Source organism: Artemia franciscana, chromosome 1 (assembly GCF_032884065.1).
Source record: "Artemia franciscana chromosome 1, ASM3288406v1, whole genome shotgun sequence".
Classification (NCBI taxonomy): Eukaryota; Metazoa; Arthropoda; class Branchiopoda; order Anostraca; family Artemiidae; genus Artemia; species Artemia franciscana.
The window spans coordinates 43575873-43600028 of NC_088863.1; the positions used below are offsets into that span (position 1 = coordinate 43575873).

Here is a 24156-nt window from a genome sequence, read left to right on the forward strand (position 1 = left end):
AAATTTGCATATTTTTTTTTTTTTTGGGGTTAAATGGCTTTCCCATAGTTTTGATCGAATGATTTTGAGAAAAAAAAGAGTGGGGGAGGAAGCATAGTTGCCCTCCGATTTTTTGGTTACTTGAAAAGGCAACTAGAACTTCTAATTTCTTACGACTGTTTTTATTAGCAAAAGATATACATAGCTTATAAATTAGCTTACGTAACGAACTTTTGTATTCTCATGTTTTTATTACATATATGAGGGGTTCATCCCCACGTCAGTACCTCTGAATCACAAAAGCCGTAGAATAAATAGTTGAAATTACTAAAAATACTTTAGCGTAAAGAGTGAGGTATTAGGAGGAGGTGAGCCCCTCATATGCGTAATAATTTCTGTTCGTTTTAAGTTTTAATGCTGCTCCTTACTTCCAGTTGAAAAAACTTTTTCATATTTATTTTTTCATTGTTTTTTTTTTCAAGTAATCCTAGAAAATCCTGCGCTCCCTTCATTGAAATTTTCTTCGCCCATGACAAATTCCTCCATGGAAAGTTCCCCCAACATGTCCCCCTCTACTCAGCCCCTCCCCCAACTGAAAAATGCCCCTGAAAACGTCTGTACACTTCCCAATAACTATTACTATATGTAAGCACTGATCAAAGTTTGTAACTTGTAGCCCCTACCACGGGGACTGTGGGGGATTAAGTCGTCCCCAAAGACATAGTTATAAGGTTTCCTGACTACGCTGAATAAAATGGCTATCTCAGAATTTTATCCGTTGACTTTGGAAAAATAATTAGCGTGGGAGGGGGCCTTGGTACTCTACAGTTTTTTATTCACTTAAAAAGGGCACTAGAAATTTTCATTTCCGTTAGAATGAGCCCTCTCTCGACATTCTAGGATCACTTGGTCGATAAGATCACCCCTGAAAAAAAGCAAACAAATAAACACGCACCCGTGATCTGTCTTCTGGCAAAAAATACTAAGTTCCACATTTTTGTAGATAGGAGTTTGAAACTCCTATCTAAAAAAAATTGGTGCCCTTCAATTTTTTGGTCACTTAAAAAGGCCACTAGAACTTTTCATTTCCGTTAGAATGAGCCCTCTTGAAACATTCTAGGACAAGAGGGTCGATACGATCACCCCTGGGGAAAAAAACAAACAAACAAATAAACACGCATCCGTGATCTGCCTTCTGGCAAAAAATTCAAAATTCCACATTTTTGTAGATAACAGCTTGAAACTTCTTCATTAGGGTTTTCTAATACGCTGAATCTCATGGTGTGAATTTCGTTAAGATTCTATGACTTTTAAGGGGTGTTTTCCACTATTTTCTAAAATAAGGCAAATTTTCTCAGGCTCGTAACTTTTGATGGGTAACTTGATGAAACTTATATCTTTAAAATCAGCATTAAAATGCAATTCTTTTGATGCAGCTATTGGTATAAAAATTCCATTTTTTAGAGTTTTGGTTACTTTTAAGCCGGGTCGCTCCTTACTACAGTTTGTTACCACGAACTGTTTGAAAGATTGAGGTTAAAGCGCTATATAAGAAGTACTCTGACACTAATGAATGAAATATCCTTTTGGCTCGTGAAGAATATTGATAACTAAAATCATTCTTGACCTAAGCGCTGCTACACTGTGTAGCTTAATGCGGCCTGGTCTACTAGACAGGGTTCTCAACAAAAATCCACTAGGCCACATTTGTTCAAGAGCTATATATTTCTTACAATTTAAAACAAGGTGGAGTATTCATTAAATTGAAAACGAAAGTGTTCATTTATTCTTCTTCTTCATCGTCACCATCTTGTAAAATTTGTGGAAATTCTCATTATATTTGATCCTCTAAATGGTTGTTACTTGTTTTTCTAGAATTTTTTAGTCAATCTACTCTCTTCCTTGGTGTCTGCTGCGCTTGTTGGTGGCTGTTTAATAACTGATCATTTTTAATTAAAATTTGCTTTCCACGAATTAATATGAATTTTTAAATATGCAATAAGCATTTTATTTAACGTGTTTTTGACTACTCATGCAAACAGGTATTGTTAAATGAATACACTAGATATATGTAAAATATTAAGAGCACAAGGTTATAAAATAGTCAAATTATTCGATGTTAATCATATTTTAATCATTTACATTCGATTTGTTAAACTTATATTTGGCATTATTGGCCAAGATTCACTGTTGACCTTACCTTTCAGTTCCATGTGCTGATTGAGCGCATGAGAAAATATATCGAACAAAATTAGTCAAATATGTTATGTTCTATGTAAAAGTACGGACGAATTAAAAAGGAATCATGTTTTAGTTCCAAAAAGGCTAAAACGAAAAAGAAATGACACATCAGCCGGAGCCCAATTCTAAGGTGTTAGGCAAGGCTTTTTGCAGGAACCCCATTGTCTTTCCTGGCTCTAGAAGGTTCCGAGGGGGGAGGTTATCTGAAATCCTTGAATGTTCTTTTGTTTCTCGGCTCTGCTTATTCAAATCCTCAAATGATTTTCCTTTTAATATAAACCCCCTCCTCCTTATTTTTTTATTATTGGTTCTGTTGAAATGACTGGTTCTGCGTATGCTCCATGAAAGATTAATTTTAATGTAGCAAGCGGTACAAATTTTTTCTCAGTACCTTTGTCCATATTTTTTTCTCAGTAAACTATTTCAGGTTACATTGGATCATGTTTTAATAGGTCTAAAAAATTCTAATAATTTAGATCACTGATCTATCAAGAGTGGCCAAATTATATTTTAAAATTTGTCATGAATACTCTGTATTAGTAATAACTCTTAATCGATTCCGAAATGTTTCTCTGAAATATTTCGTCACAGTCCAAAGGGAGGAAACTAGCCTAGTATGCAGGAAGTTTGGTTTAGATATTTTGACAAGGAGGTACATTATACAACACTTATGAATTTTTATTAAATTGATTTGGTACTGGGTTCGCTGCTTTATGTTAATAAATAGCATTGAAATAAGCGGGCCACATAAAGCAAAAGCAAAAATACAGGATAAATAAAAATGTTCTTACATATAATTCAAAGCCTAATATTCTATTGTAATACGAATCTTATGATATTTCAAAATTAGACGAATGTACCTACAAAATAAACCTACAAAATACCTAGACTTGTTACGAAAATTGTAGTCTTCTATATTTTCTCTCCAAGGCAAGAAGGTCTTTCACACGACGCAGAATTCATAGGAATTGTGAAGTACAGTTTAAATAGATCAAATATCAGAGGAAACAGACATTTCAAGCCTTTTTCAGCAAAAACAGATGCTCTTTCTAGATATTGTTTTTGTTTATTTATATCCTCAACTCCGTAAAAACACTGTAGCTGAGAGATGCAGCGACCGAAATCGAGCTTATAGTATTTACACACAACCCTAATAGTGTCGGTTCATTTCGTTTGCACCTAGCATTACGCTTAAGTTGTTCAAAACGTCCAAACTGTTCTCTTCTAGCCTACTTTCAATCTCTGTAGTTAGAACATCAATGGCAGGATACAACACCGTATTTTTGAAAAAACACTTGCACTGTCTCATATGGAGGTATTGCATCCCCACCTTATTTTACTGGAACTTTACATTTCTGGGGCATTCAGGGCCTCTAAAATCACATTTAATAGCTAATTCTGAGCCATGAAGACAATCATAAAGTGTCATATTACACCCACAACTTTTACTTTTGTTAAACAAAACTTGATTTTTATTTTTAGTATTTATCTTTAATATCTTAAATATTTAATATTTTTTTAATTAGTTTCACCGGTTGAAACAAGAATGACACATGTCAAAATACACGGGAAATATATAATTTGGATTATATATTTCATACTAGGGAGAGGGGGGGGGTGTTTGTAAGCTACACTGCAGCTGCAGTCAAAATGTGCTAACTAAAATTATTCTACATTTTATGAAGTAGGTCTAAGAATTGTTTTTAACATATTTCCATCTCAAAAGACTCAATTCTGTACTTAAAAAAAATTAGGGAGGAGAGCAATTCTTTCTTCTTTTTTTTCCATGGAAGTACCAAATGAAAATTTATTTTTGAAATCAAGGGATGAAGGGAAATTCAGGAGGCAAATGCTCCCTGCCCCGTGATTGGTGCTACTGGAACTAGTTCCAATCAAACGGTTCGTGGTAACGAACTGTATTAAGGAGCGACCCGGCTCAATAGTAACCGAAACTCTAAAAAAAATTAATTTTGATACCAAGAGTTACAACAACAGAATTGCATTTTAATGCTAATTTTAAACATATAAGTTTCATCAAGATTAGTCTTACCCATCAAAAGATACGAGCCTGAGAAAATATGCCTCATTTTAGAAAATAGGGAGAAACACCCCCTAAAAGTCATACGATCTTAACGAAAATCACACCATCAGATTCAGCGTATCAGAGAACCATATTGTAGAAGTTTCAAGCCCCTGTATACAAAATGTGGAATTTCGCATTTTTTGCCAGAAGAACAATCACGGATGCGTGTTTATTTGTTCTTTTGTTTGTTTGTTTTTTGTTTGTTTTTTTCCCCCAGGGGTGATAGTATCGACTCAGTGGTCCTAGAATGTCGAAAAAAGGCTCATTCTAACGGAAATTAAAAGTTCTAGTACCCTTTTTAAGTAACCAAAAAAATTGGAGGGCACCTAGGTCCCCTCCCACGCTCATTTTTTCTTCAAAGTCACTTAATCAAAATTTTGAGATAGTCATTTTATTCACCATAGTCGAAAAACCTAATAACTATGTCTTTGGGGACGACTTACTCCCCCGCAGTCCCTGTGGGAAGGGCTGCAAGTTATAAACTTTGATCTGTATTTTCATATAGTAATGGTTACTGGGAAGTGTACAGACGTTTTCAGGGAATTTTTTTTGGCTGGGGGGAGTTGAGGGGAGGGGTTACGTGGTAGGATCTTTCCACGGAGGAACTTCTTACGGAGGAAGATATTTTCAATGGAGGGGGCGCAGGATTTTCTAGCATTACTTAAAAAAACAATGAAAAAAATAAAATGAAAAGTTTTTTCTACTGAAAGCGAGGAGCAGCATTAAAACTGAAAACGAAGAGACATTATAACGCATATGGGGGGTTTACCTCCTCGTAATACCTCGCTCTTTACGCTAAAGTATTTTTTAGTAATTACAACTACTGGTTCTACGGGCTTTGTGATTCAGGGGTCATTCTTAAGGAACTGGGACACATTTTAAGCTTTAGTGTAAAGAGCGAGGTATCTACGAGGGGCGAGCCCCCTCAAATACACAATAAAAACATACGATTACAGAAGTTCGCTAAGTAAGTTGATTCGTAAGTTATGCATATTTTTTACTTATGAAAACGTTCGTAAAAAATTTAAAGTTAATGCCTTTTTAAGTAATAAAAAAATTGGGGGGCAACTAGGCCTCCTCCCTCGCTCCTTTTTCCTCAAAATCTTCTGATTAAAACTATCAAAAAGCCATTTGGCCAAACAAAAAGATGCATATTCCGTTTCAATTTTTTATGTGCGGAGAGCCAAGATCAAAACATGCATTAATTCAAAAACGTCCAGAAATAAAAAAAAAACAAGTTTTTTTAAATGAAAGTAAGGAGCGACATTAAAACTTAAAACAAACAGAAAATACTCCGTATATGAAAGGGGCTTTTCCTCCTCAACGCCCCGCTCTTTACGTGAAAGTTTTTTAATGTTTTAAAAAGTAGAGTTGAGAGAAAGAGTCAAACTTTAGAGTAAAAGGCAGGACGTTGTAGAGGAAAAGCCCCTTTCATATACGGAGTAATTTCTGTTCGTTTTAATGTCGCTCCTTACTTCCATTTAAAAAAAAAACTTGCTTTTTCCTGTTTAATAGCAACAAAAGCGTAATACCATTCAACACTCGGGACTTTAGGTTATTAGATCTCTGTAAGTCTGAATTCCTTCGGCATTATTCCAAAAGTCATGGGAGGTGACTCCTCATCTTTCCTCCATGGACCAATCCCGCCCCTCCCCTAAAAACAATTTATCAACTATATTCAATTCCAAAAATAACGGGAACTCGCCCTGGCCCTCCATGTCCCGACACCCTCGCAAAAAAATTCTTATTACCGATATTTTGTCCTAAAACATATGAGAGCTGTCCCTTGGCCCTCCATGGCCTGATCCCCTTTCCCAAAAAACTTATCAATGTTAAATCATGGGAGCTAACCCCTGGTCCTCCCTCCATATCTTGACCCCCCCCCCAAAAAAAAAAACGAAGAAAATACCTATTAACTATATTTTAGTCCAAAAATATGGGAGCTGACCCCTGGCCCTCCCTTCATGGCCCAGCCTCTCTTCCCAAAAAACTTATTAAGGATCGCTTGTTCCAAAAATCATGGGAGCTGACCCTGGGTCATTCCTTAATGTTTTGACCCACTCCCCTAAAAAAAAATTATCAACGATTCTTTAATCCAAAAATCATGGGCGTTGACCCCTAGCCCTCCCCCCAAAGCCCGAAATCGACCTTTAAAGAACTTCTTAAATAAACTTTTTTCTAAAAACCATAGGAGCTGACCCCTGGCCCTTCATCCGTGGCCTGATCCCCTCCCAAGAAAAAACTTAATAGCTATTTTTTATTCAAAAAATCATTGGAACTTACCCCTGACCCTCCCTGAATGGCCTGACACCCGACCTCCCAAATACTCGTTAATGATATTGTATTCCAAAAATTCTAAAGTATTCCAAAAATGACCCTCCTTCCATGTCTCGATCCTCCCTCCTAAAAACAACTAATCAACGACGTTTTATTACAAATATCATGGGAGCTGACCCCCTGGCCCACCCCCTCATGGCCCGACTGCTCCTCCTCCATCAAAAAATTATTAACGGTATCTTATTATAAATATCATGGGGAACGGTCTGCTGCCAGTTTTCCTAACGGTAAAAGCAAAAAGCCTACTGCGTATTTGGCGCTTTACAGAAACGAATTATATGACAAATATTTCCTTCTATACTTGTTACAACATTGAAAATACAACGCAAATTGCAGTGAAATAAAATCTTTAGTTGTGGGCTTTAAACAAATAATAATATTATATATTAAATATTCAGTTTAATTTTATTAGCTCTTGCAAATGACTCTCACAAATGTTGTATTTCAGTTTAATTTTGTTAGCTTATTCCAGACACATACAGTTTTATTTTGGAATTTATTTATAAATATATTTATTAAACAAAGAATTTTGGAAAACTTGAAACTTAGGTAATTAAAAACAAACAAAAATTAATTAAAACAAAGCTTTCCGAAAAAGAGATTATTCAAAGAAAAGTAAAGGCCATATTGAACGTTATATGAGAAGAAATGAATAAATAAATCTTAAAATGAGTGAAGCTACCTTTTGTATGTTTGTTGGCTAGGATTGTTTATTTAATTTCTGTTCTTTTTGGGTTTCATTTATGCTTCAATAGCAAAATATTTTTGGTGGTTTTAAGCTTGATTTGCATATTCAATTTAACTTTTAATCGTTTTAAGATTTATTTATTCAGTTGCAGTAGTACCTGTTGTGTGTTTTTTTCTACGATTATTTGTTTAATATCTGTTCGTTTTGGATTTCACTTATTCTTTAATAGTAATTTCTGGTTGTTTTGAGTCTGAGTTATTTTAGGTTTCTAGTTCTTCTGATCTCAAGTTTAATATGGCCTTTACTTTTCTTAGGAAAACATCTTTTACGGATTTTTTCTTTTAATTAATATACACAGGAATATACAGAAAAGACTCGAGAATGAAGAAGCAAGTATTAGTCAATAACTAGAAAGAACAAGAGCTAAGAGCTCATATGGCACTTGTGACGAGGCAAGAAGAGCTAAGGTATGAGCTCTAACAAAATTCTAAGAATCAATAGATTGATTTAAAAGGAAAATCAGAGGCTTAATACCTGTCAGGATTTAAAATAAAAGCTCTGAGTCACGATGTCCTTCTAAATATCAAAATTCATTAAAATCCGATCACCCACTCGTAATTAATAAATACCTCATTTTTTCAAATTTTTCCTCGCCATTTAGCCCCCCAGATGGTCGAATCTGGGAAAATGATTTTATCAAGTCAATTTGTGCAGGTCCCTGACATGCCTACCAATTTTCATCGTCCTAGCTCGTCCGGAAGCACCAAACTTGCCAAATCACTGAACGCCTCCCCCCAACTCCCCCAAAGAGAGTGAATCCAGTACGGCTACGTCAATCAAGTATCAAGGACATTTGCTTATTCTATCCACCAAGCTTCATCCCGATTCCACCACTCCAAGTGTTTTCCAAGATTTCCCTCTCCAACTCCCCCCAATGTCAAAAGATCTGGTCGGGATTTGAAATAAGAGCTCTGAGACATGAATTCCTCCTAATTATCAAATTTAATTAAGATCTTATCACCTATTCGTAAGATGAAAATACCCCAATTTTCACGTTTTCCAAGAATTCCAGTTTCCCCCTCTAACTCCCCCCAATGTCACAGGATCTGGTCGGAATTTAAATTTAGAGCTTTAAAGCACAAGATCCTTCTAAATATCAAATTTCATTAAGATCTGGTCACCCTTTCGTAAGTTACAAATACCTCATTTTTCCAAATTACCCCCCCCCCCTCAACTCCAACAAAGAGAGTAAATCTGGTCCGGTTATGTCCATCACGTATCTTAGACAGGCTTTTCTTCTTCCCATCCAGTTTCATCCTGATCTTTCCGCTTTAAGTATATTCTAAGATTTCCGGTCCCCCCCCCAACTGCACCCCTCCCAATGACAATGGATCCGGTTGAGATTTAAAATAAGAGATCTGGGTTATGAGGTGCTTCTAAATATGAAGTTTCATGAAGATCCGATCACTCCTTCTTAAGTTAAAAATACGTCATTTTTTCTAATTTTTCAGAATTAACCCCCCCCCCCCAATAGCGCGGATCCGATCCAATGAAAAAGTTTCATCCCGATCCCTCCTATCTAAGTGTTTTCCACGATTTTAGGTTCCCCCCAAACTCCTCCCAATGTCACCAGATCCGGTCGGGGTTTGAAATAAGAGCTTTGAGACACGATATCCTTCTAAACATCAAATTTCAATGAGATCCGATCACCCGTTCGTAAGTTAAAAATACCTCATTTTTTCTAATTTTCAGAATTAACCCCCCCCCCAACTACCCCAAAGAGAGCGGATCCGTTCCGGTTATGTCAATCATGTATCTAGGACTTGTGCTTATTTTTCCAACCAAGTTTCATCCCGATCCCTCAACTCTAAGTGTTTTCCAAGATTTTAGGTTTCCCCCTCCTAATGTCACCAGATCCGGTCGGGGTTTGAAATAATAGCTTTGAGACATGATATCCTTCCAAACATCAAATTTCATTTAGATCTGATCAGCCGTTCGTAAGTTAAAAATACTTAATTTTTTCTATTTTCCAAATTAACGGGCCACCCACTCCCCCCCCCAGATGGTTAAATCGGAAAAATGACTATTTCTAATTTAATCTGGTCTGGTCCCTGATACACCTGCCAAATCTTATCGTCCTAGCTTACCTGGAAGTGCCTAAAGTAGCAAAACCGGGACCAACAGACCGACAGAATTTGCGATTGCTATATGTCACTTGGTTAATACCAAGTGCCATAAAAATATGCTCTTCTGATAAAAGAGAGCTCAAATAATCAGTTAATTACCCAAAGAGTCTTCCAGATGAGTCTGCGAGCCAAGATTATAATATTGGAAGCTATATTGATCGATGGCAGTGGTCAAGTATGCTTTTGAAGCGTGGACGCTCCAAAAAACAAAGAAGGATTTGCTAGATTTTTCCAGCGAAATTACCCACGGATTGTCTTGAATACTCGACTGACTAACCGTATTTCAAACAGTAAGCTGTACGAAAAATGTTGTACAGTTCCACTTTCTAGAACTGTAATGAGAGAAAGTGGTGGTGATTAGTTTTGGTGATTAGAACACGCTTTGCGGATGACAAACTGCCGAAGATCAACGTGGTTGGCCAACTGTCTAAGGCCAAACAAAAATCAGGTCATCCCTAAATGGGGTGGGAGGATGTCATAAAGAAGGATTTAATGGAAATGGGAACTTCTTGGGATAGTGTGAAAATCAAATAGGCGCTCAAATAGGCTTTGAAAATATTGGGATGGAGGAGGAGTGTGCCTAGCTGTGTTGGCCTCAGGTGTCTTGACGATGCTGCTAGTTTTTAGTAGTAGTAGTAGTAAAGAGCCTTCTGTGCCAAAGGCACACACAAGAACAAAGACTAGCGTACAGTCCTTTATGAGGACTAGAGAAAAAATATTCCTCCCTCCAAGCAAAAAACTCGAAGGATCTGTTACTCCTCCCTGTCTCATCCCTTCCCCAAAAGATCTAGAATTTTTGCTGGGTCCCCTAAATGTGAGATAGAACAGGCTTACCCAGCTGCGTATTAAGTTTGTCACTTTTTAATGAGACTTACTGATTGTGTCCAATCTTATTCGACTCTTTCTTACAAGCCTACTTTTTAAAACAATTAAAAACTTTAGCGTAAAGAGCAGGCGCTGAGGAAGGGACAGCCCCTTTCATATACGGAATAATTTCTGTTCATTTTAATGTCGCTCCTTACTTTCAGTTTAAAAAAAACTTGTCTTTTTTATTTAATCACATTAAAAGCCATTATTTCTTCAAAGCCACACTTACAAAATATGTTTACATAAAATAATTCTCATATTGACTAGAATAATTTCCCGCTATATATATAAATATATATATATATATATATATATATATATATATATATATATATATATATATATATATATATATATATATATATATATATATATATATTCAATTTCTTTTCAGGCTGAACTTCGTCTGGGAAAGAACGTGTCTGGACATGCTCGAAAAGAGATAATTGATCGTTTAATATCTGAGCTGAGCCTCGGGAACTGTGAGAACACACAAATAGGTGGTGAAGGATTTGAAAAGGGTATCTCCGGAGGCGAAATGAAGAGACTTGCCTTTGCATCTGAGGTACCATCGAAATTTATTTTTTGCAACTTACTTTAGATCGTCTTTTTTGTGCAGGACCAAGCCAAGGAGTTAGATGGTTGAAATTCAGCTGAATGCATTGAAAGACACCCTCTTCGCTTAAAATACTTTACTACGGCCCCTTAATCCAAATCAGAAAAATGAAAAGGTGTAACAGCACTAAAGAGAGGACCGACAGGTTTTATAGGTTTGTGAACCTTCCAGAAAAATATCTGATAATCCTTTTCTGCTGAGATCATTGTAATTGTTCTAAAATTATGTTTAATTATCAGAACCCTTGCATGAGAATAAATAGATATGGACCCAGAAGGGAGTAAGCATTCCTTTGGGATACATTTAGTATCTTTGGGTATTAGAGCTAATTTGAAGCTTCACCAGTGACAGCCAAGCACAAAGTTTTTGAAGACAATTCTTTGATTTCAGCAAAGGGATGGCTGGAACTATTCGTAATGATAAATTTTTCTGACAATCTTAAAGGAAATTAGACCTACGTTGCCTGAGCAACGTGAAGTGTCGCGGCAGCCTTTGTCTGGCTTCGCCGAACAAAGTGTTGCGAGAGCAACACTTTGGTTTTGTTTCTTTGCTATCGGCTAAACACTGAAGGTGTCAGCCTATCGAAGCTTTAAAAACATTATGTTCAAAGAAGAACGCGATCAGTAATCACATGATCAAAGGCTATTCCTCAGCGTTAAAAAAACAACAATAACAAAAGAAGGGACTAAATTGACTTTGCAGCCAGTTGAACTTTATCCTTTTCAATCGTAGACATCTTGACGGATCAAGACTTGGAACAATATCTTATATAATCTAGTTGGTATTATAAAGCTATCCGTAACTTTTCAGGATCAAAATACCATAGATGATACTCAATTAATTATTACGAAACTGCCTAATTGTTTTACGTTATCGTTTGTACCCGTTGCGTAAACACTTAATTCTAGGTTACAGTGAGTATGGGTAGGCTACACCAACTAGCAAAAGTTACAAACCCCTCTTCAATAAAGATGATTGTAGCCTAACAGACGATTATTACTTACAAGTCCCCTACACGTCTTACCACTGGAACCAACTTGGTCTTATCATCAAATACACTGGAAACAAATAATAAGTATACCAAATAGAAAAATTTGCAAACCCCTCACTCGGAAAATGATTATGAGCTAACAGCCGACCTTTCCTTACAAGTCCCCTACACGTCTCACAATTGGTATCGGCTTATTTTTGGTTTCAGTTTGTACCCTACTACTGAAGTTGTCAACCCCTTGAAACTTTCAAACTAGTATATCTCAGGAAGGAATTTTGTATCAAAAAATGGATGACATATACTTTGATCAGCTGATCAAGAGCTATCGATTGCCGTCGAAAAAAAATTCTATCTGTCTTAGTTCAAAAGTTGATTTTTTTTGCCGTAGGCCAACTTTCTAACGTCACCACTTAGAAAGGAGCAAAGGATAAGCTCCAATTTCTCTAATAATGACAGAACTTTTAAAGTTTAAGAGGTACATCTGTTGGCATTTCTCTACCTCAATCCCAAGTCCGAAAAAACAAGTGATAAACCCAGCCAAAATCACAGCAGCCCTTTCGGACCCGTGGGAAAATGCCGCTTTTTTGCTTCTGTAAATTTTTCTATTTATCACTCAAATAAGATATATTGGCTGTGGGGCCGGTTAACTGTCGCATATATTTAACACTTATAGATTTTAGTCCATCTTCAATTTGAAAGTGGTGCCTGCCTGCTTGCCTGCTAGAACGGAGCTTTCCACTCGAAAGTAAAAACATGGTTTGATGAAACGAAAGCTTGGCTGCACAACTTCAGATACTCCTCTCTGACATAGGCTACATAACTCCGCTACACTTCGCACACCATAGGCTCTGGCTCGTGGACAAGCAAAAACCATTCTTTTTGGCCCAGGCAAGAGTTCTGCGGAGCTTTCTAAAATGTAATGCCATATTCATCAGTCCGGCCTGAGTTCCACACTTTCCGTAAAAACCGCACAGGTTAGACCCTTACCAGTTTCTAGGAATAAGCCGACATCGGCGACATAGGAAAAAAAAAAAAAAAAAAAAAAAAAAAAACTGGGACAAAACCAAAGTGTTGCTCTCGCAACACAATACAGGAGACATTGCAGGATAATTTATAGAGATTTGGTTACTTCTTCAGGTGTTTCTCCCATTTCTTATTTCAAGCAGAGTCTCTTATCAAATTATATGCTGTGGCCAACTCTAATCTTAATTAAAATTGGGCAACAGTTTGTGTTTGATGGAAAGTGATTTCAAAAGGTTACCTGCTTGGGAGCTCATCTAGCGGTGGGAGGTTAGGGCATGAGCTGCTTATGTTACTCGGAATATCCTTTTTTTTCTTTTTTAAACATTTAAAAATGCCAAGATAGTGATTTGACTATATGGTTTACTCCAACTCTTAATTTTCCAATTCAGCTTACCAGAGGAGAGGATTTACCAACTGTTGGACAGTTGCAATTCACTTAAAGTGAGCCAAATGGCTCGGCTTTGAGAGCCCAGTACTGGTCTTTCTGTTGATTTTTGAGTCACTATAGGGCTTCGTCCTTTTTCATCAGGGGTGAAGGTCTGAACCGACTGTAGAGGCGTACACAGGAAATCATTTGGAAGAAGTCGGAGAGTTATATGAAATACGGGGAATATGTTGAGGTTTACAGGATAGGCGTAGACAGAAGTTCATAGTCGGATATTGAGAAAAGATTAATTAACAGGTAAGCAGTAAAATCAATCTACCCACAAAGGGACTCAATGTAATCCGACTCCGCAACTATTTACCAGAAATTAAAAACACAGTAATCTTTTCAGAGACACCATTCCAATTCCCTTTGAACAATACAAGGAGAGATATTTTCCAGAAGGGAGGGGAGTATGTTTAGGGAACACGGACTATTAAGGTCCCACCTCCTATGGCCACAAAGATAATATATAACTCATTAAGAAGTTTATTTTGGAAAATTGTCTTGGCCTTTTGACCTTCCAAAAATATGTATCTGTCATACGAACTTGAATAAATACATGCAAATTTAATCAAATAAAAACATTTTCTGTCATAAAAGGTTAATTTTTATCATCTTATCTACGAAGTCAAGTGGGTCAGTTAGGTAATTATAAAATCAATAAATTACTCTTACTATCAATGAAGTTTAAGGTTAACCACGGATATAAGCAGTGATCAGAGCTAAAATTGATTAGTTCAACAAGCTTGGCTGCAAGAAACTTGTGAGAGAAACGCTAAATTTAAATTGGAAAAATGTTGAAGGTAAGTCTTCTTTTTATTTGATTCTTCAAGAACTTATAGAACATAAAAAACGTATTTCCAAAGCGTAATTCACTTGAGAAAGCTACAAGGTTGCTCTTCATCAACCGCCGATCATAGCTTAGTGACAGGACAGGAAAGGCTCTCGGTCATGGTCCTACTCATGAGAATGATGTTTAAAGCTATTGATTGTTACCCTCAAAATATTTAATCTGGATTCCTTTTATAAATGGGTATACGTTGATTTTCCTACCCTTACATAAGCTCCAAAACTTATTTTTGCCGAGATTCAAAGGAAGGGGAATGAATTTTTCATAGAAGGTGAACCTTCTCACCTTCTATGAAGAATTTTTCATACAAAGGAGAGACATACAGTGTCATATCATTAACCCCACCGGAATTTAAAGCAATGGAATATGCTTCAATCTAGTCCATACTTCAAAGCTCGTATCAACAACCTTTATTTTCTCCCAAATCCTGAACCTTTTCTTGGGTCCTTCCTTGCTCTGTGGCTCTGGCCTTAAGTTAAAACTCCACAAAAGTTGCGTGATCTTGTTGGAAACTGAAGAAGTTTCAGAGTCTTAGGCCATTGGTTCTAGCCGTAGCCTCTGTTTATGATTAAATAAAAAAGCAGGTTTTTTCAACTGAAAGTAAAGAGAACCATTAAAACTTAAAAAGAACTGAAGTTATTCCGTATATGGAGGGGTTGTCCCCTCCTTGATATCTTGCTCTTTATGCTAAAGTTTGAGCACTTTTAAAAAAGCTTCAGTACTTGTGTATTAAATTAAATAGAAAAAAACAAGTTTTTTTTAAATGAAAGTAAGGAGCAACATTAAAACTTAAAACGAATAGAAATTACTCCGTATATGAAAGGGGCTTTTCCTCCTCAACGCCCCTCTCTTTACGCCAAAGCTTGACTCTTTCTCAGCTCTACTTTTTAAAACATTAAAAAACTTTAGCGTAAAGAGCCGGTCGTGAAAAGTCTTTAGAAAAAAAACTTTTCGTATTTATTTTTTTATTGTTTTTTCAAATAATGCTAGAAAATCCCGCGCCCCCTTCATTGAAATTCTCTTCCCCCATGAAAAGTTCCTCCGTGGAAATATCATCCCACGTACCCCCCCCCCTCTCAACTCAACCCCCTTGACCAAAAAAATTCCTTGAAAAAAAAGTGCTCAAACTTTAGCATAAAGAGCAAGATATCAAGGAGGGGACAACCCCTCCATATACGGAATAACTTCAGTTCTTTTTAAGTTTTAATGGTTCTCTTTACTTTCAGTTGAAAAAACCTGCTTTTTTATTTCCTCAATGGAAATATCATCCCACGTACCCCCCCCCCTCTCAACTCAACCCCCTTGACCAAAAAAATCCCCCTGAAAACGTCTGTACACTTCCCAGTAACCATTACTATATGTAAACACAGGTCAAAATTTGTAATTTGCAGCCACTCCCACGGGGACTGCGGGGGAGTAAGTCGTCCCTAAAGACATAATTATTAGGTTTTTCGACTATGGTGAATAAACTGGCTATCTCAGAATTTTGATCCGGTGACTTTTGGGGAAAAAATGAGCGTGGGAGGGGGCATAGGTGCCCTCCAATTTTTTGGTCGCTTAAATAGGGCACTAGAACTTTTCATTTCCGTTAGAATGAGCCCTTTTGCCTGTCAAATTACCCTTGAACACTTCAACCTCGGAAATCTCCCTTCCCCCGGAGAAATATCCCCATGGAAGCCCATCCCAAGCACAAAATTCCCTTTCCCTCCCAAAAAGTGTCTATACTTTTCCAATGACAAATACTAAACGTAAACAATGGGCAAATTTTATAACTTAAAAACTTATCCCCAGGGGTTGTGGGGGCCATGTTATCTCCGAAGGAACATTTTTGGGACCTTTCAACTATGCTGAACAAAATGGCTATCTCGAAATTTTGATTGAAATGTCCCAATCTTTTTAGGAAAAGGGGTGGTCGAGAAGGGCTAGTTGCTTTTTAGTCTTTTTTGTCACTTCTGGCAAAGTACCACATTTCTGCAGATATGAGCTTGAAATCTCTAAAGTAAGGTTCTCTGATGCATTGAATCTGATGTTGCGATTTTCATGAAAATTCTTCAACTTTGAAGGGTGCCTCCCTCCTTTTTTGAAAGTCAGGTAAATTTTCCCGATTGATATCATCAAAATTCTGTTTTTTAGAGTTTCGGTTATTATTGAGCCGTGTCGTTCCTTACTTACAGTTCGTTACCACGAACTGTTTGATAATCTCATGTGCACATGAAAAAAAGTTATCGCAGAATATCGTGGAAATGTGTCTTCTAACTACAATTTCAAGTTCCCTCTATAAGTGACTTCGAAATTCTGTAACAGCAAATTGCTGACTTCCGCTATTCTGTGCATCAAAACAACAGCTTTCGCGCGGATAAGGCCAATCGTAATTCTTGGCCCAAATAAAGTAAAATTGCAACAAACACTAGTTAAAACAAATAAGGATATTATTTCCACACTTCTTCCCCCACCTTAAAAGGCCACAGCTTCATTTGTGCTTAAATGAAAATTAAACAGATTGCTTAAATTATAAATTTGGCCTAGACAGTTGTTTCTTCTATATATTTGAATTGAACGGATACAAATGGGGAACAAAATTGAAGAAATCAGTAAAACAAAACATTTTTATCACAAATGTCTTTTACCATAAAATAGGCGAAATCGATTGTTCTTTTTTAACCAGGTGATTTTCTATACACTCAAAGCAATTAATTAGAGAGGAAGAAAATTATGAAAACTGATCGGATATTTCACTATTAGAACAAAATGGGTTTACAAATATTCTTTATTGTATAGGCCTACAAACGTTTGGGCATAATTTCTTATTTGATGTTACAATTGAAAGAGGGAAACTGTTAAAAAAAATATTTTGTTTTCGCAGCAAAGCGCAAATGACACTATGTTTTTGGCTAGGTATTGTTATTCTTGTTCGTTTTATATATTTTTTTTCCTTTATCAAACAGTTGGTGGTAACGAACTGTTGTAAGGAGCGACCCGGCTCAATAGTAACCAAAACTCTAAAAAACGGAATTTTGATCCCAATGGTTACATCAAAAGAATCGCATTTTAATGCTGATTTTAAATATATAAGTTTCATCAAGTTTAATTCCATCAAAAGTTACGAGCCTGAGAAAATTTGCCCTATTTTAGAAAATAGGGGAAAACACCGCCTAAAAGTCATAGAATCCTAACGAAAATCACACCATCAGATTCAGCGCATCAGAGAACCATACTGTACAAGTTCAAAGCTCCTATCTACAAAAAAGTGGAATTTTGTATTTTTTTTTTTGCCAGAAGACAAATCACGGATGCGTGTTTATTTGTTTGTTTGTTTTTTTTTCTTTTTCCCAGGGGTGATCGTATCGACCCAGTGGTCCTAGAATTTTGCGAAAGGGCTCATTCGAACGGAAATGATAAGTTCTAGTGCCCTTTTTAAGTGACCAAAAAAATTGGAGGGCACCTAGGCCCCCTCCCACGCTCATTTTTCCCCAAAGTCGTTGGATCAAAATTCTGACATTTTATTTAGCATATTTGAAAAACCTTATAACTATGTCTTTGGGGATGACTTACTCCCCCACAATCCCCGTGGAAGGGGCTGCAAGTTACAAACTTTGACCAGTGTTTGCATATAGTAATGGTTATTGGAAAGTGTACAGACGTTTCCAGGGGGATTCTTTGGTTGGGAGGAGGGTTTGAGAAGAGGGGTTATGTGGGGGAAACTTTCCATGGAGGAACTTGGCACGGGGGAAAAAGATTTCCATGAATGCGGCGCAGCATTTTCTAGCATTATTAAAATAAACAAAAAACAATAAAATATAAATATGAGAAAGTTATTCAACTGAAAGTAAGGAGTAGCATTAAAACTTAAGACAAACAGAAAATATTACGCATATAAGGGGTTCGCCTCCTCCTAATACCCCACTCTTTACGCTAAAGTATTTTTTTGTAATTTCAACTAGTTATTCTACGGCCTTTGTGATTCAGGGGACAAAATTTAAGCTTTATTCTAGAGAGCGAGGTATCAACGAGTGGGCGAACCCTCTCATATACGTAATAAAAACATACGAACATAGAAGTTTGTAACGTAAGCTAATTCGTAAGTTACATATATCTTTTACTTATGAAAACGTTCGTAAAAAACTAAAAGTTCAAGTTGCCTTTTTAAGTACCCAAAAAATTGGAGGGCAACTGGGCCTCCTCCCCCTCCTTTTTTCTCAAAATCATTCGATCAAAACTATGGGAAAGCCATTTAGCCAAATAAATAAATATGCAAATTTCGCTTTAATTATTCATCTGCGGAGAACCAAAATCAAAATATGGATTAACTAAAAACGTTCAGAAATGAAATAAAAAAAAACAAGTTTTTTTTCTAACTGAAAGAAAGGATCGACATTAAAACTTAAAACGGACATAAATTACCCCGTATATGAAAGGGGCTGTTCCCTCTCCAACGCCCTGCTCTTTACGCTAAAGTTTTTACTGTTTTAAAAAGTAGAGTTGATGGACATAGTCAAACTTTAGTGCAAAGAGCAGGCCTTGAAGAGGGAACAGCCCCTTTCATTTACGGGGTAATTTCTGTCCGTTTTAAGTTTTAATGTCGCTCGTTACTTTCAGTTAAAAAAGCTCGTTTTTTTTATTTAATTCATAATAATTGCTTCTCGTTTTAGTTTTGAAAATTTGTAGACGCTGATTCTCGCTTGTTTTAAGCTTTAAATTCAGCATTTACTTTTCACAGAAAGACTTTTGAATTCATTTTCTTCATATTCCAAATCGAAATTGTTCGTGCATATATTAATGTGTCAATGTTGGCTTACAATTTTGATCAATTTGAACACATAAAAACTCAACTCTTGTAACTTGAATATAAAGAGTAGTTAATGAGTAGTAGAAACAGGGTGTTAATAGTTGAGGCAGGAGTTTTGAGACAGAGGCAGGAGTTGCTACACACTAACTTTGTATATCTATATTGTAAAATAGCCTCAAACTTGAGTTTATTGATTGATAGCTCTGACTGATCGATAGAGTACAATTAACCATTAGTAGTAGAGTATATACTTGATATACTCGTATGACGATTTAAGGTAAAACTAGCCTTGGATTTGTAATCAGCAAGCTCAGAAGCTCTTAAAGAACAATTTTTCTAGAAATTTATCTCAACTTTTTAAATATCTATTATGTGTTTTTATTTAAGAAAGTTGAATTACAATCGTGGCGACTTTTAATGAGTGATATTGATCATTGGGGCCATTCCGGAAACAATCCCTGAACAATTATGAGCGAAAGGAAGTTCAGTATGTCTATATAAGTGAAACTTCAAAAATATCAAAATTTGCTTCAAATTTAATATCGCTCAGCTCAGATTTGTAATAATTGAAAAGAAAAAAGAACACGCACCTATATTTGGTGGGGCAGAGGGTAGAGCTAGGATGGATAAAGGACCTTCGACTTGCCCACATTAAAAATCCTTGCATGAGAGATTTTAACATTGCTTGACATGTCTACTATTCGTAACATATTGTCATAATATAATTGGATTTGGGATGTCTGAACTGCATAGCTTACCTAATATTTGTATTCAACAATCTTTAAAAACCTTCCATTGTGTCTGACAGGGCAAAAACAATAATACATAGGAGACGCTAGGCACAATTCAACGCTATTGGGCATGGAGTATTAGTGGTACTTCAAAGGTTTTGCTCATAGATTGAAATTTCTTGCATGACTATAATTTGAACAGGCTGTAACATGTCCCTTCTAATGAAATTAATTAATAGAGCCTTTGTTTTGTCTGGACTATTCGCGTACTTTTTCGCCTTTGGTCAAGGGATACACTGGTTTTGCCATCTTGGGACATGTTTTTGGATTTTTTCGGTTGGTACGTTTCAAATGACTATTTCAAAACTTTGAAGTGATGCTATCTGAGTCTGGGGGTGCCTAAGGGTAAAGAGTATGCTACAGTAAAGGCTAATGGGTTTGACCTTAGATTTATTTTCGTCTCTAAGAAGGACACTAGGAATCTGGATTTCCAATAAATTGAGCCTTGATCAATTTTCTTTGACCACGCGTTCCATATAATGGTCTCTAAAAACATCAGAGAGACGCATTGCTCCCTGCTTTTTTGATGTGTTGACTCAAAAATCTTATAAAAATACCTCATCCTTCCAATTATGTTAGGTTTCTAATGTTACTTGATTAATAGTAGGCCAGTAAATAAGAAGCACCATTTAACTTCTCTTTTCTTCTACAGGTACTCATAACAGCTGCTATTCTTGGCACTGCATGTGTTTACTCGGCAGTAATTAAAGGAGCAGGATTTGGTAGTAGCAGGAGCAGTTCTTCTGCATTAACGCCCACAGCAGTTATGGCAGAGTCATTCATGCCTTTTCCACCTGGCATACCAATGCCCGTTGTTCCTGGAATGTCATTTCCGTCCTCTCCATTCCAGTCTCAAGCCATACCGGTAGCTCAGCCCCTACAATTTGGTCAACCAATAGCACCCATGCCAGTTGCCCAGCCAATTGCTGTTCCGATTTCTCAGCCTGTGGCTGTTCCTTTTCCTCAACCCGTACCCGTACCAATTGCTCAGCCAGTTCCAGTAGCTGTTCCCGTGCCACAGCCAGTACCTGCTTTCCAAGCATTTCCTGCACCAGTTGCGTCACCATCACCCGTTGTGGGCGCACCTTTGAATGCACCTAACCCAAGTCGTGGCGGAGGAGCTGGCAAATCTGGCTTCTTCATGGCTATTTAGGAAGAAATATGAAATTTTATATTTAATGAATATTTTGTATTTATATTAAATATGATTAACTTAATAAAGTCACATTGCTTTACCAACATTATTACTAAGTATTGTTTCTTTAGAATTTTAATTGTTATGTTATTGAATCAAGCAATTTCATCGAAGCTAAAATATGTCTGATTTATAGTTAACCTTTCAGACTTGATTGGGAAATTCAATTTTCCCAACTATATTATAAAGAGCATTGTCTATTGCTTTCCTGAAGAAAACTCTTGACAATAACTATATTAGAAAGTGTTTGATGAGGCCATGAATTATACATAATAGACATAATGTGTTTATACACTAGTAGGTCAGTGCCATCACTTCTTGGCATTTTTACAAGATCTAGCGATTTTTGTCGATAACTTCAGATCTTAAGAAAAATATATATTAAAAAAATTTCCTGGCGTGTGAATCCTGTGTCCAATGGGCACTGGTTCAATCCCAGTTGTGACTAAATTTTATGACACTTTTCCGCAAATTCTCAGTTTTTAACAAGATAATAGTATTTAACGCAACTAATTTGAGGAAAACTCGATAAAAGTCTATATATTGTTATTGTTTAATATATTCGGAGTGTTTGTAAATGGATCTTGGAATATTATTCAAGTCCAAGCGACATCTAAAGGTCATTTTCCTGTCAGTTGTTTCAAGAAGTTAAATCGTTTTCTTTAATAAAAAAAATCCGCCGTTGCAATGTTTAGTTTAACCACACTTTGACTCGAACGTTTGCCTCATTTTGTAACATTAACGCATTGATAAGTTTCTGGCAGAAGGAAAGTTCAGTATTTTCAAATTAGAAAATCCAAACCGCTGCACTTGGTCTCACACGATATTCTGAATTTGATGGTGTAATTTTCATCAAGCTTACGTCCTTCACAGGGGCGTCTAACACCCTTTTATAAAACATCCTTATGCACATGGTTCCATAGTTAATATTTTTCACATGTCTGGGATCAAGATAAAAGAAGAGTCGTTTTGAAGTAGTTGGCTTTTAATCATTTTTAGAGTTTCACTTATTAAGAAAGAGGATCGCTCTTGACTTGCGCAACCCAGACTTTTTGTTTTAAAATAGATTTTCAGTTGTTTATTAGGATTATGTTTAGTAGGCCTATTGCTAAACTCGTTTAGACTGAAAATTAGGAAACTACTGCAAGGAAATGGCCAGTATAATTACATTGATTGCGTTAAAATTGAAAAATGTTCTTTGATTTTGAGTATGTTTCAATAATTTGATGTGAATACTGGGAATGCCAAAAAAACGAACAATAAAAATAATAATTTCCATTGCCATAAAATTCCATGGTAATACAAAACAAAGACTTTCATACTAATTAATTCACGCTGCATAAACAAGCATTACATAAGTTAGAGCAATCGATTTCTGTGTTCCATTAGAAGAAAGAAAGAAAGAAAGTTTATTTGAGCCCTACGGCCATACACAACATGATTTAATAATACAACACTGCACAGAACACATACTCAATATAAAACAATACTTATTTTCATTCACTCGGGCTCGACTGAGCCCCTCCCGCCTTTTCCACATACCGTGCCATTTTGCATATGGTTCCAGGCATCGAAGACCTCAGGATATCAGAAAGCAGCAAAAACCGATGGTCCCCCCAAATTTCATCCCTAAGACTTTCAAGCTCCTGGCACTCCATAAGGAAATGGGCTAAATTATTATCCTCTTTTCCGCAATACCCACACTTACCATTTGTACCCTTATTTTTTTCTGTACCCTATGTACTGAAAGGCAATTTCCCCTCAACTGGATCCATGATTTTAAATATCTAAAAGGTAAATTTACCTTAAAATAATATTCTTCCCCAAAAATTTCTTCTACTTTACTATATTCCTTCAGTGTTTCCGACGAACGTACTAAACAACCCCACTCTTCTATCTCTTGGTCTTTCAATCTCTGCATAATTTCTGGAAGGCATTGTGTGTTTCCGGGTCCGTTTCCTTCCATCCATAACAGACATTACTAGTCTGTAATAAAGTTGAATGGTCGTAACCTTTCAACTTCATAAGAGTTCTCATCAGTCACTATACTCACCAGCTATCTCTCATCAAAACTAAACTGTTCGTGCACTCACTTTTGGGACTTGGTCCATATCTCTGCACATAGAGTAAAAAGTAAGGACTATCTTGCCAGAATTCTCCCTAAAAATTTTCTTCTCGCTCCATGTATCCAACTATTCGCCCTCAGCTCAATAATCAACTTTACCTCCTCCTTTTTGAAATTCACTGCAAAAAATATCCCTTCACACTAAGTCTCATTTATTATCGTATAGATTGTAAAAAACCTTAACAAAAATACCACCCCATATCACCGAGCAAGAATTCCAGATACGGCCCTGCCTCTGCCTTTTTACCTCATAAAATATTTCATACCATTTTCGACGCCTCATTATCTATACCCAATCAATTATTTCATACTTTTCTGTAATCTTATAAAATCCTTTTTATGTGGTACGACTATGCACTAGGAAACTAATCTCTAAGAACTAATAAATAAGCTGATGTAAGTTGCCGTAGTTGTGACAATATTAATGACCAATTATAACCGATATTATCAGATTCAACAACTGGCTATTAGTGAGAAAGCGGCTGTACCCATATCTGAATTTTCATGATATTTAATAAGAAAAATTAAGATATGAATTCGTCAACAAAAATCATAAAGTAAATACAAGGTACTGACAGTGACGTCAATTCACAGAAATTAGAGGGGAGTAAAATGAGAATGCCTAAAAAAGTCATTTTGCCACGAAAATAACGAACAAAAGGTATTTCTTTTCAAAATCAAGAGAGGATAAAAACATTTTGGTGGTCTATATCCCCCGTGTTGCCTTGAAGCCACCAGACACTGTTTCCCATTGAGACCTTATGATCTGTAAAGGAAGATGAAAATACACCTGTTGAAACATTAACCTATCAACAGTCAAAAGAGGGAGAGAGAGAGTGGTGAGATTTTGACAACTATAAGAGTTTTCTATCCACTCAAGCAAAAACTAGACTAACTCCAATTGAAACCAGAAAACCACAATAATAATAAAATAGAAGAGAATTATAGTAGTGATAAGCAAAAATCATACA

The 24156-nt window shown here is 36.3% G+C and overlaps 2 protein-coding genes across 4 annotated transcripts in view; both read left to right on the forward strand.

The window, feature by feature from the left end:
* Nucleotides 1-24156, forward strand: part of LOC136030025 (protein scarlet-like) — a 213933-nt gene that overhangs the window by 143412 nt on the left and 46365 nt on the right. For all 3 annotated transcript variants that reach the window (XM_065708651.1, XM_065708641.1, XM_065708657.1), the window contains exon 5: nt 10776-10946. In XM_065708651.1, the coding sequence (XP_065564723.1) occupies nt 10776-10946 (171 nt within the window). The remainder of the gene's footprint in view (nt 1-10775; nt 10947-24156) is intronic.
* LOC136030065 (tetra-peptide repeat homeobox protein 1-like) lies at nt 14133-21100 on the forward strand. The gene is made up of 2 exons (XM_065708696.1): nt 14133-14241; nt 20518-21100. Exons 1-2 carry the CDS (start codon nt 14233-14235, stop codon nt 21016-21018), a joined length of 510 nt encoding a protein of 169 aa, XP_065564768.1. The 5' UTR covers nt 14133-14232; the 3' UTR covers nt 21019-21100.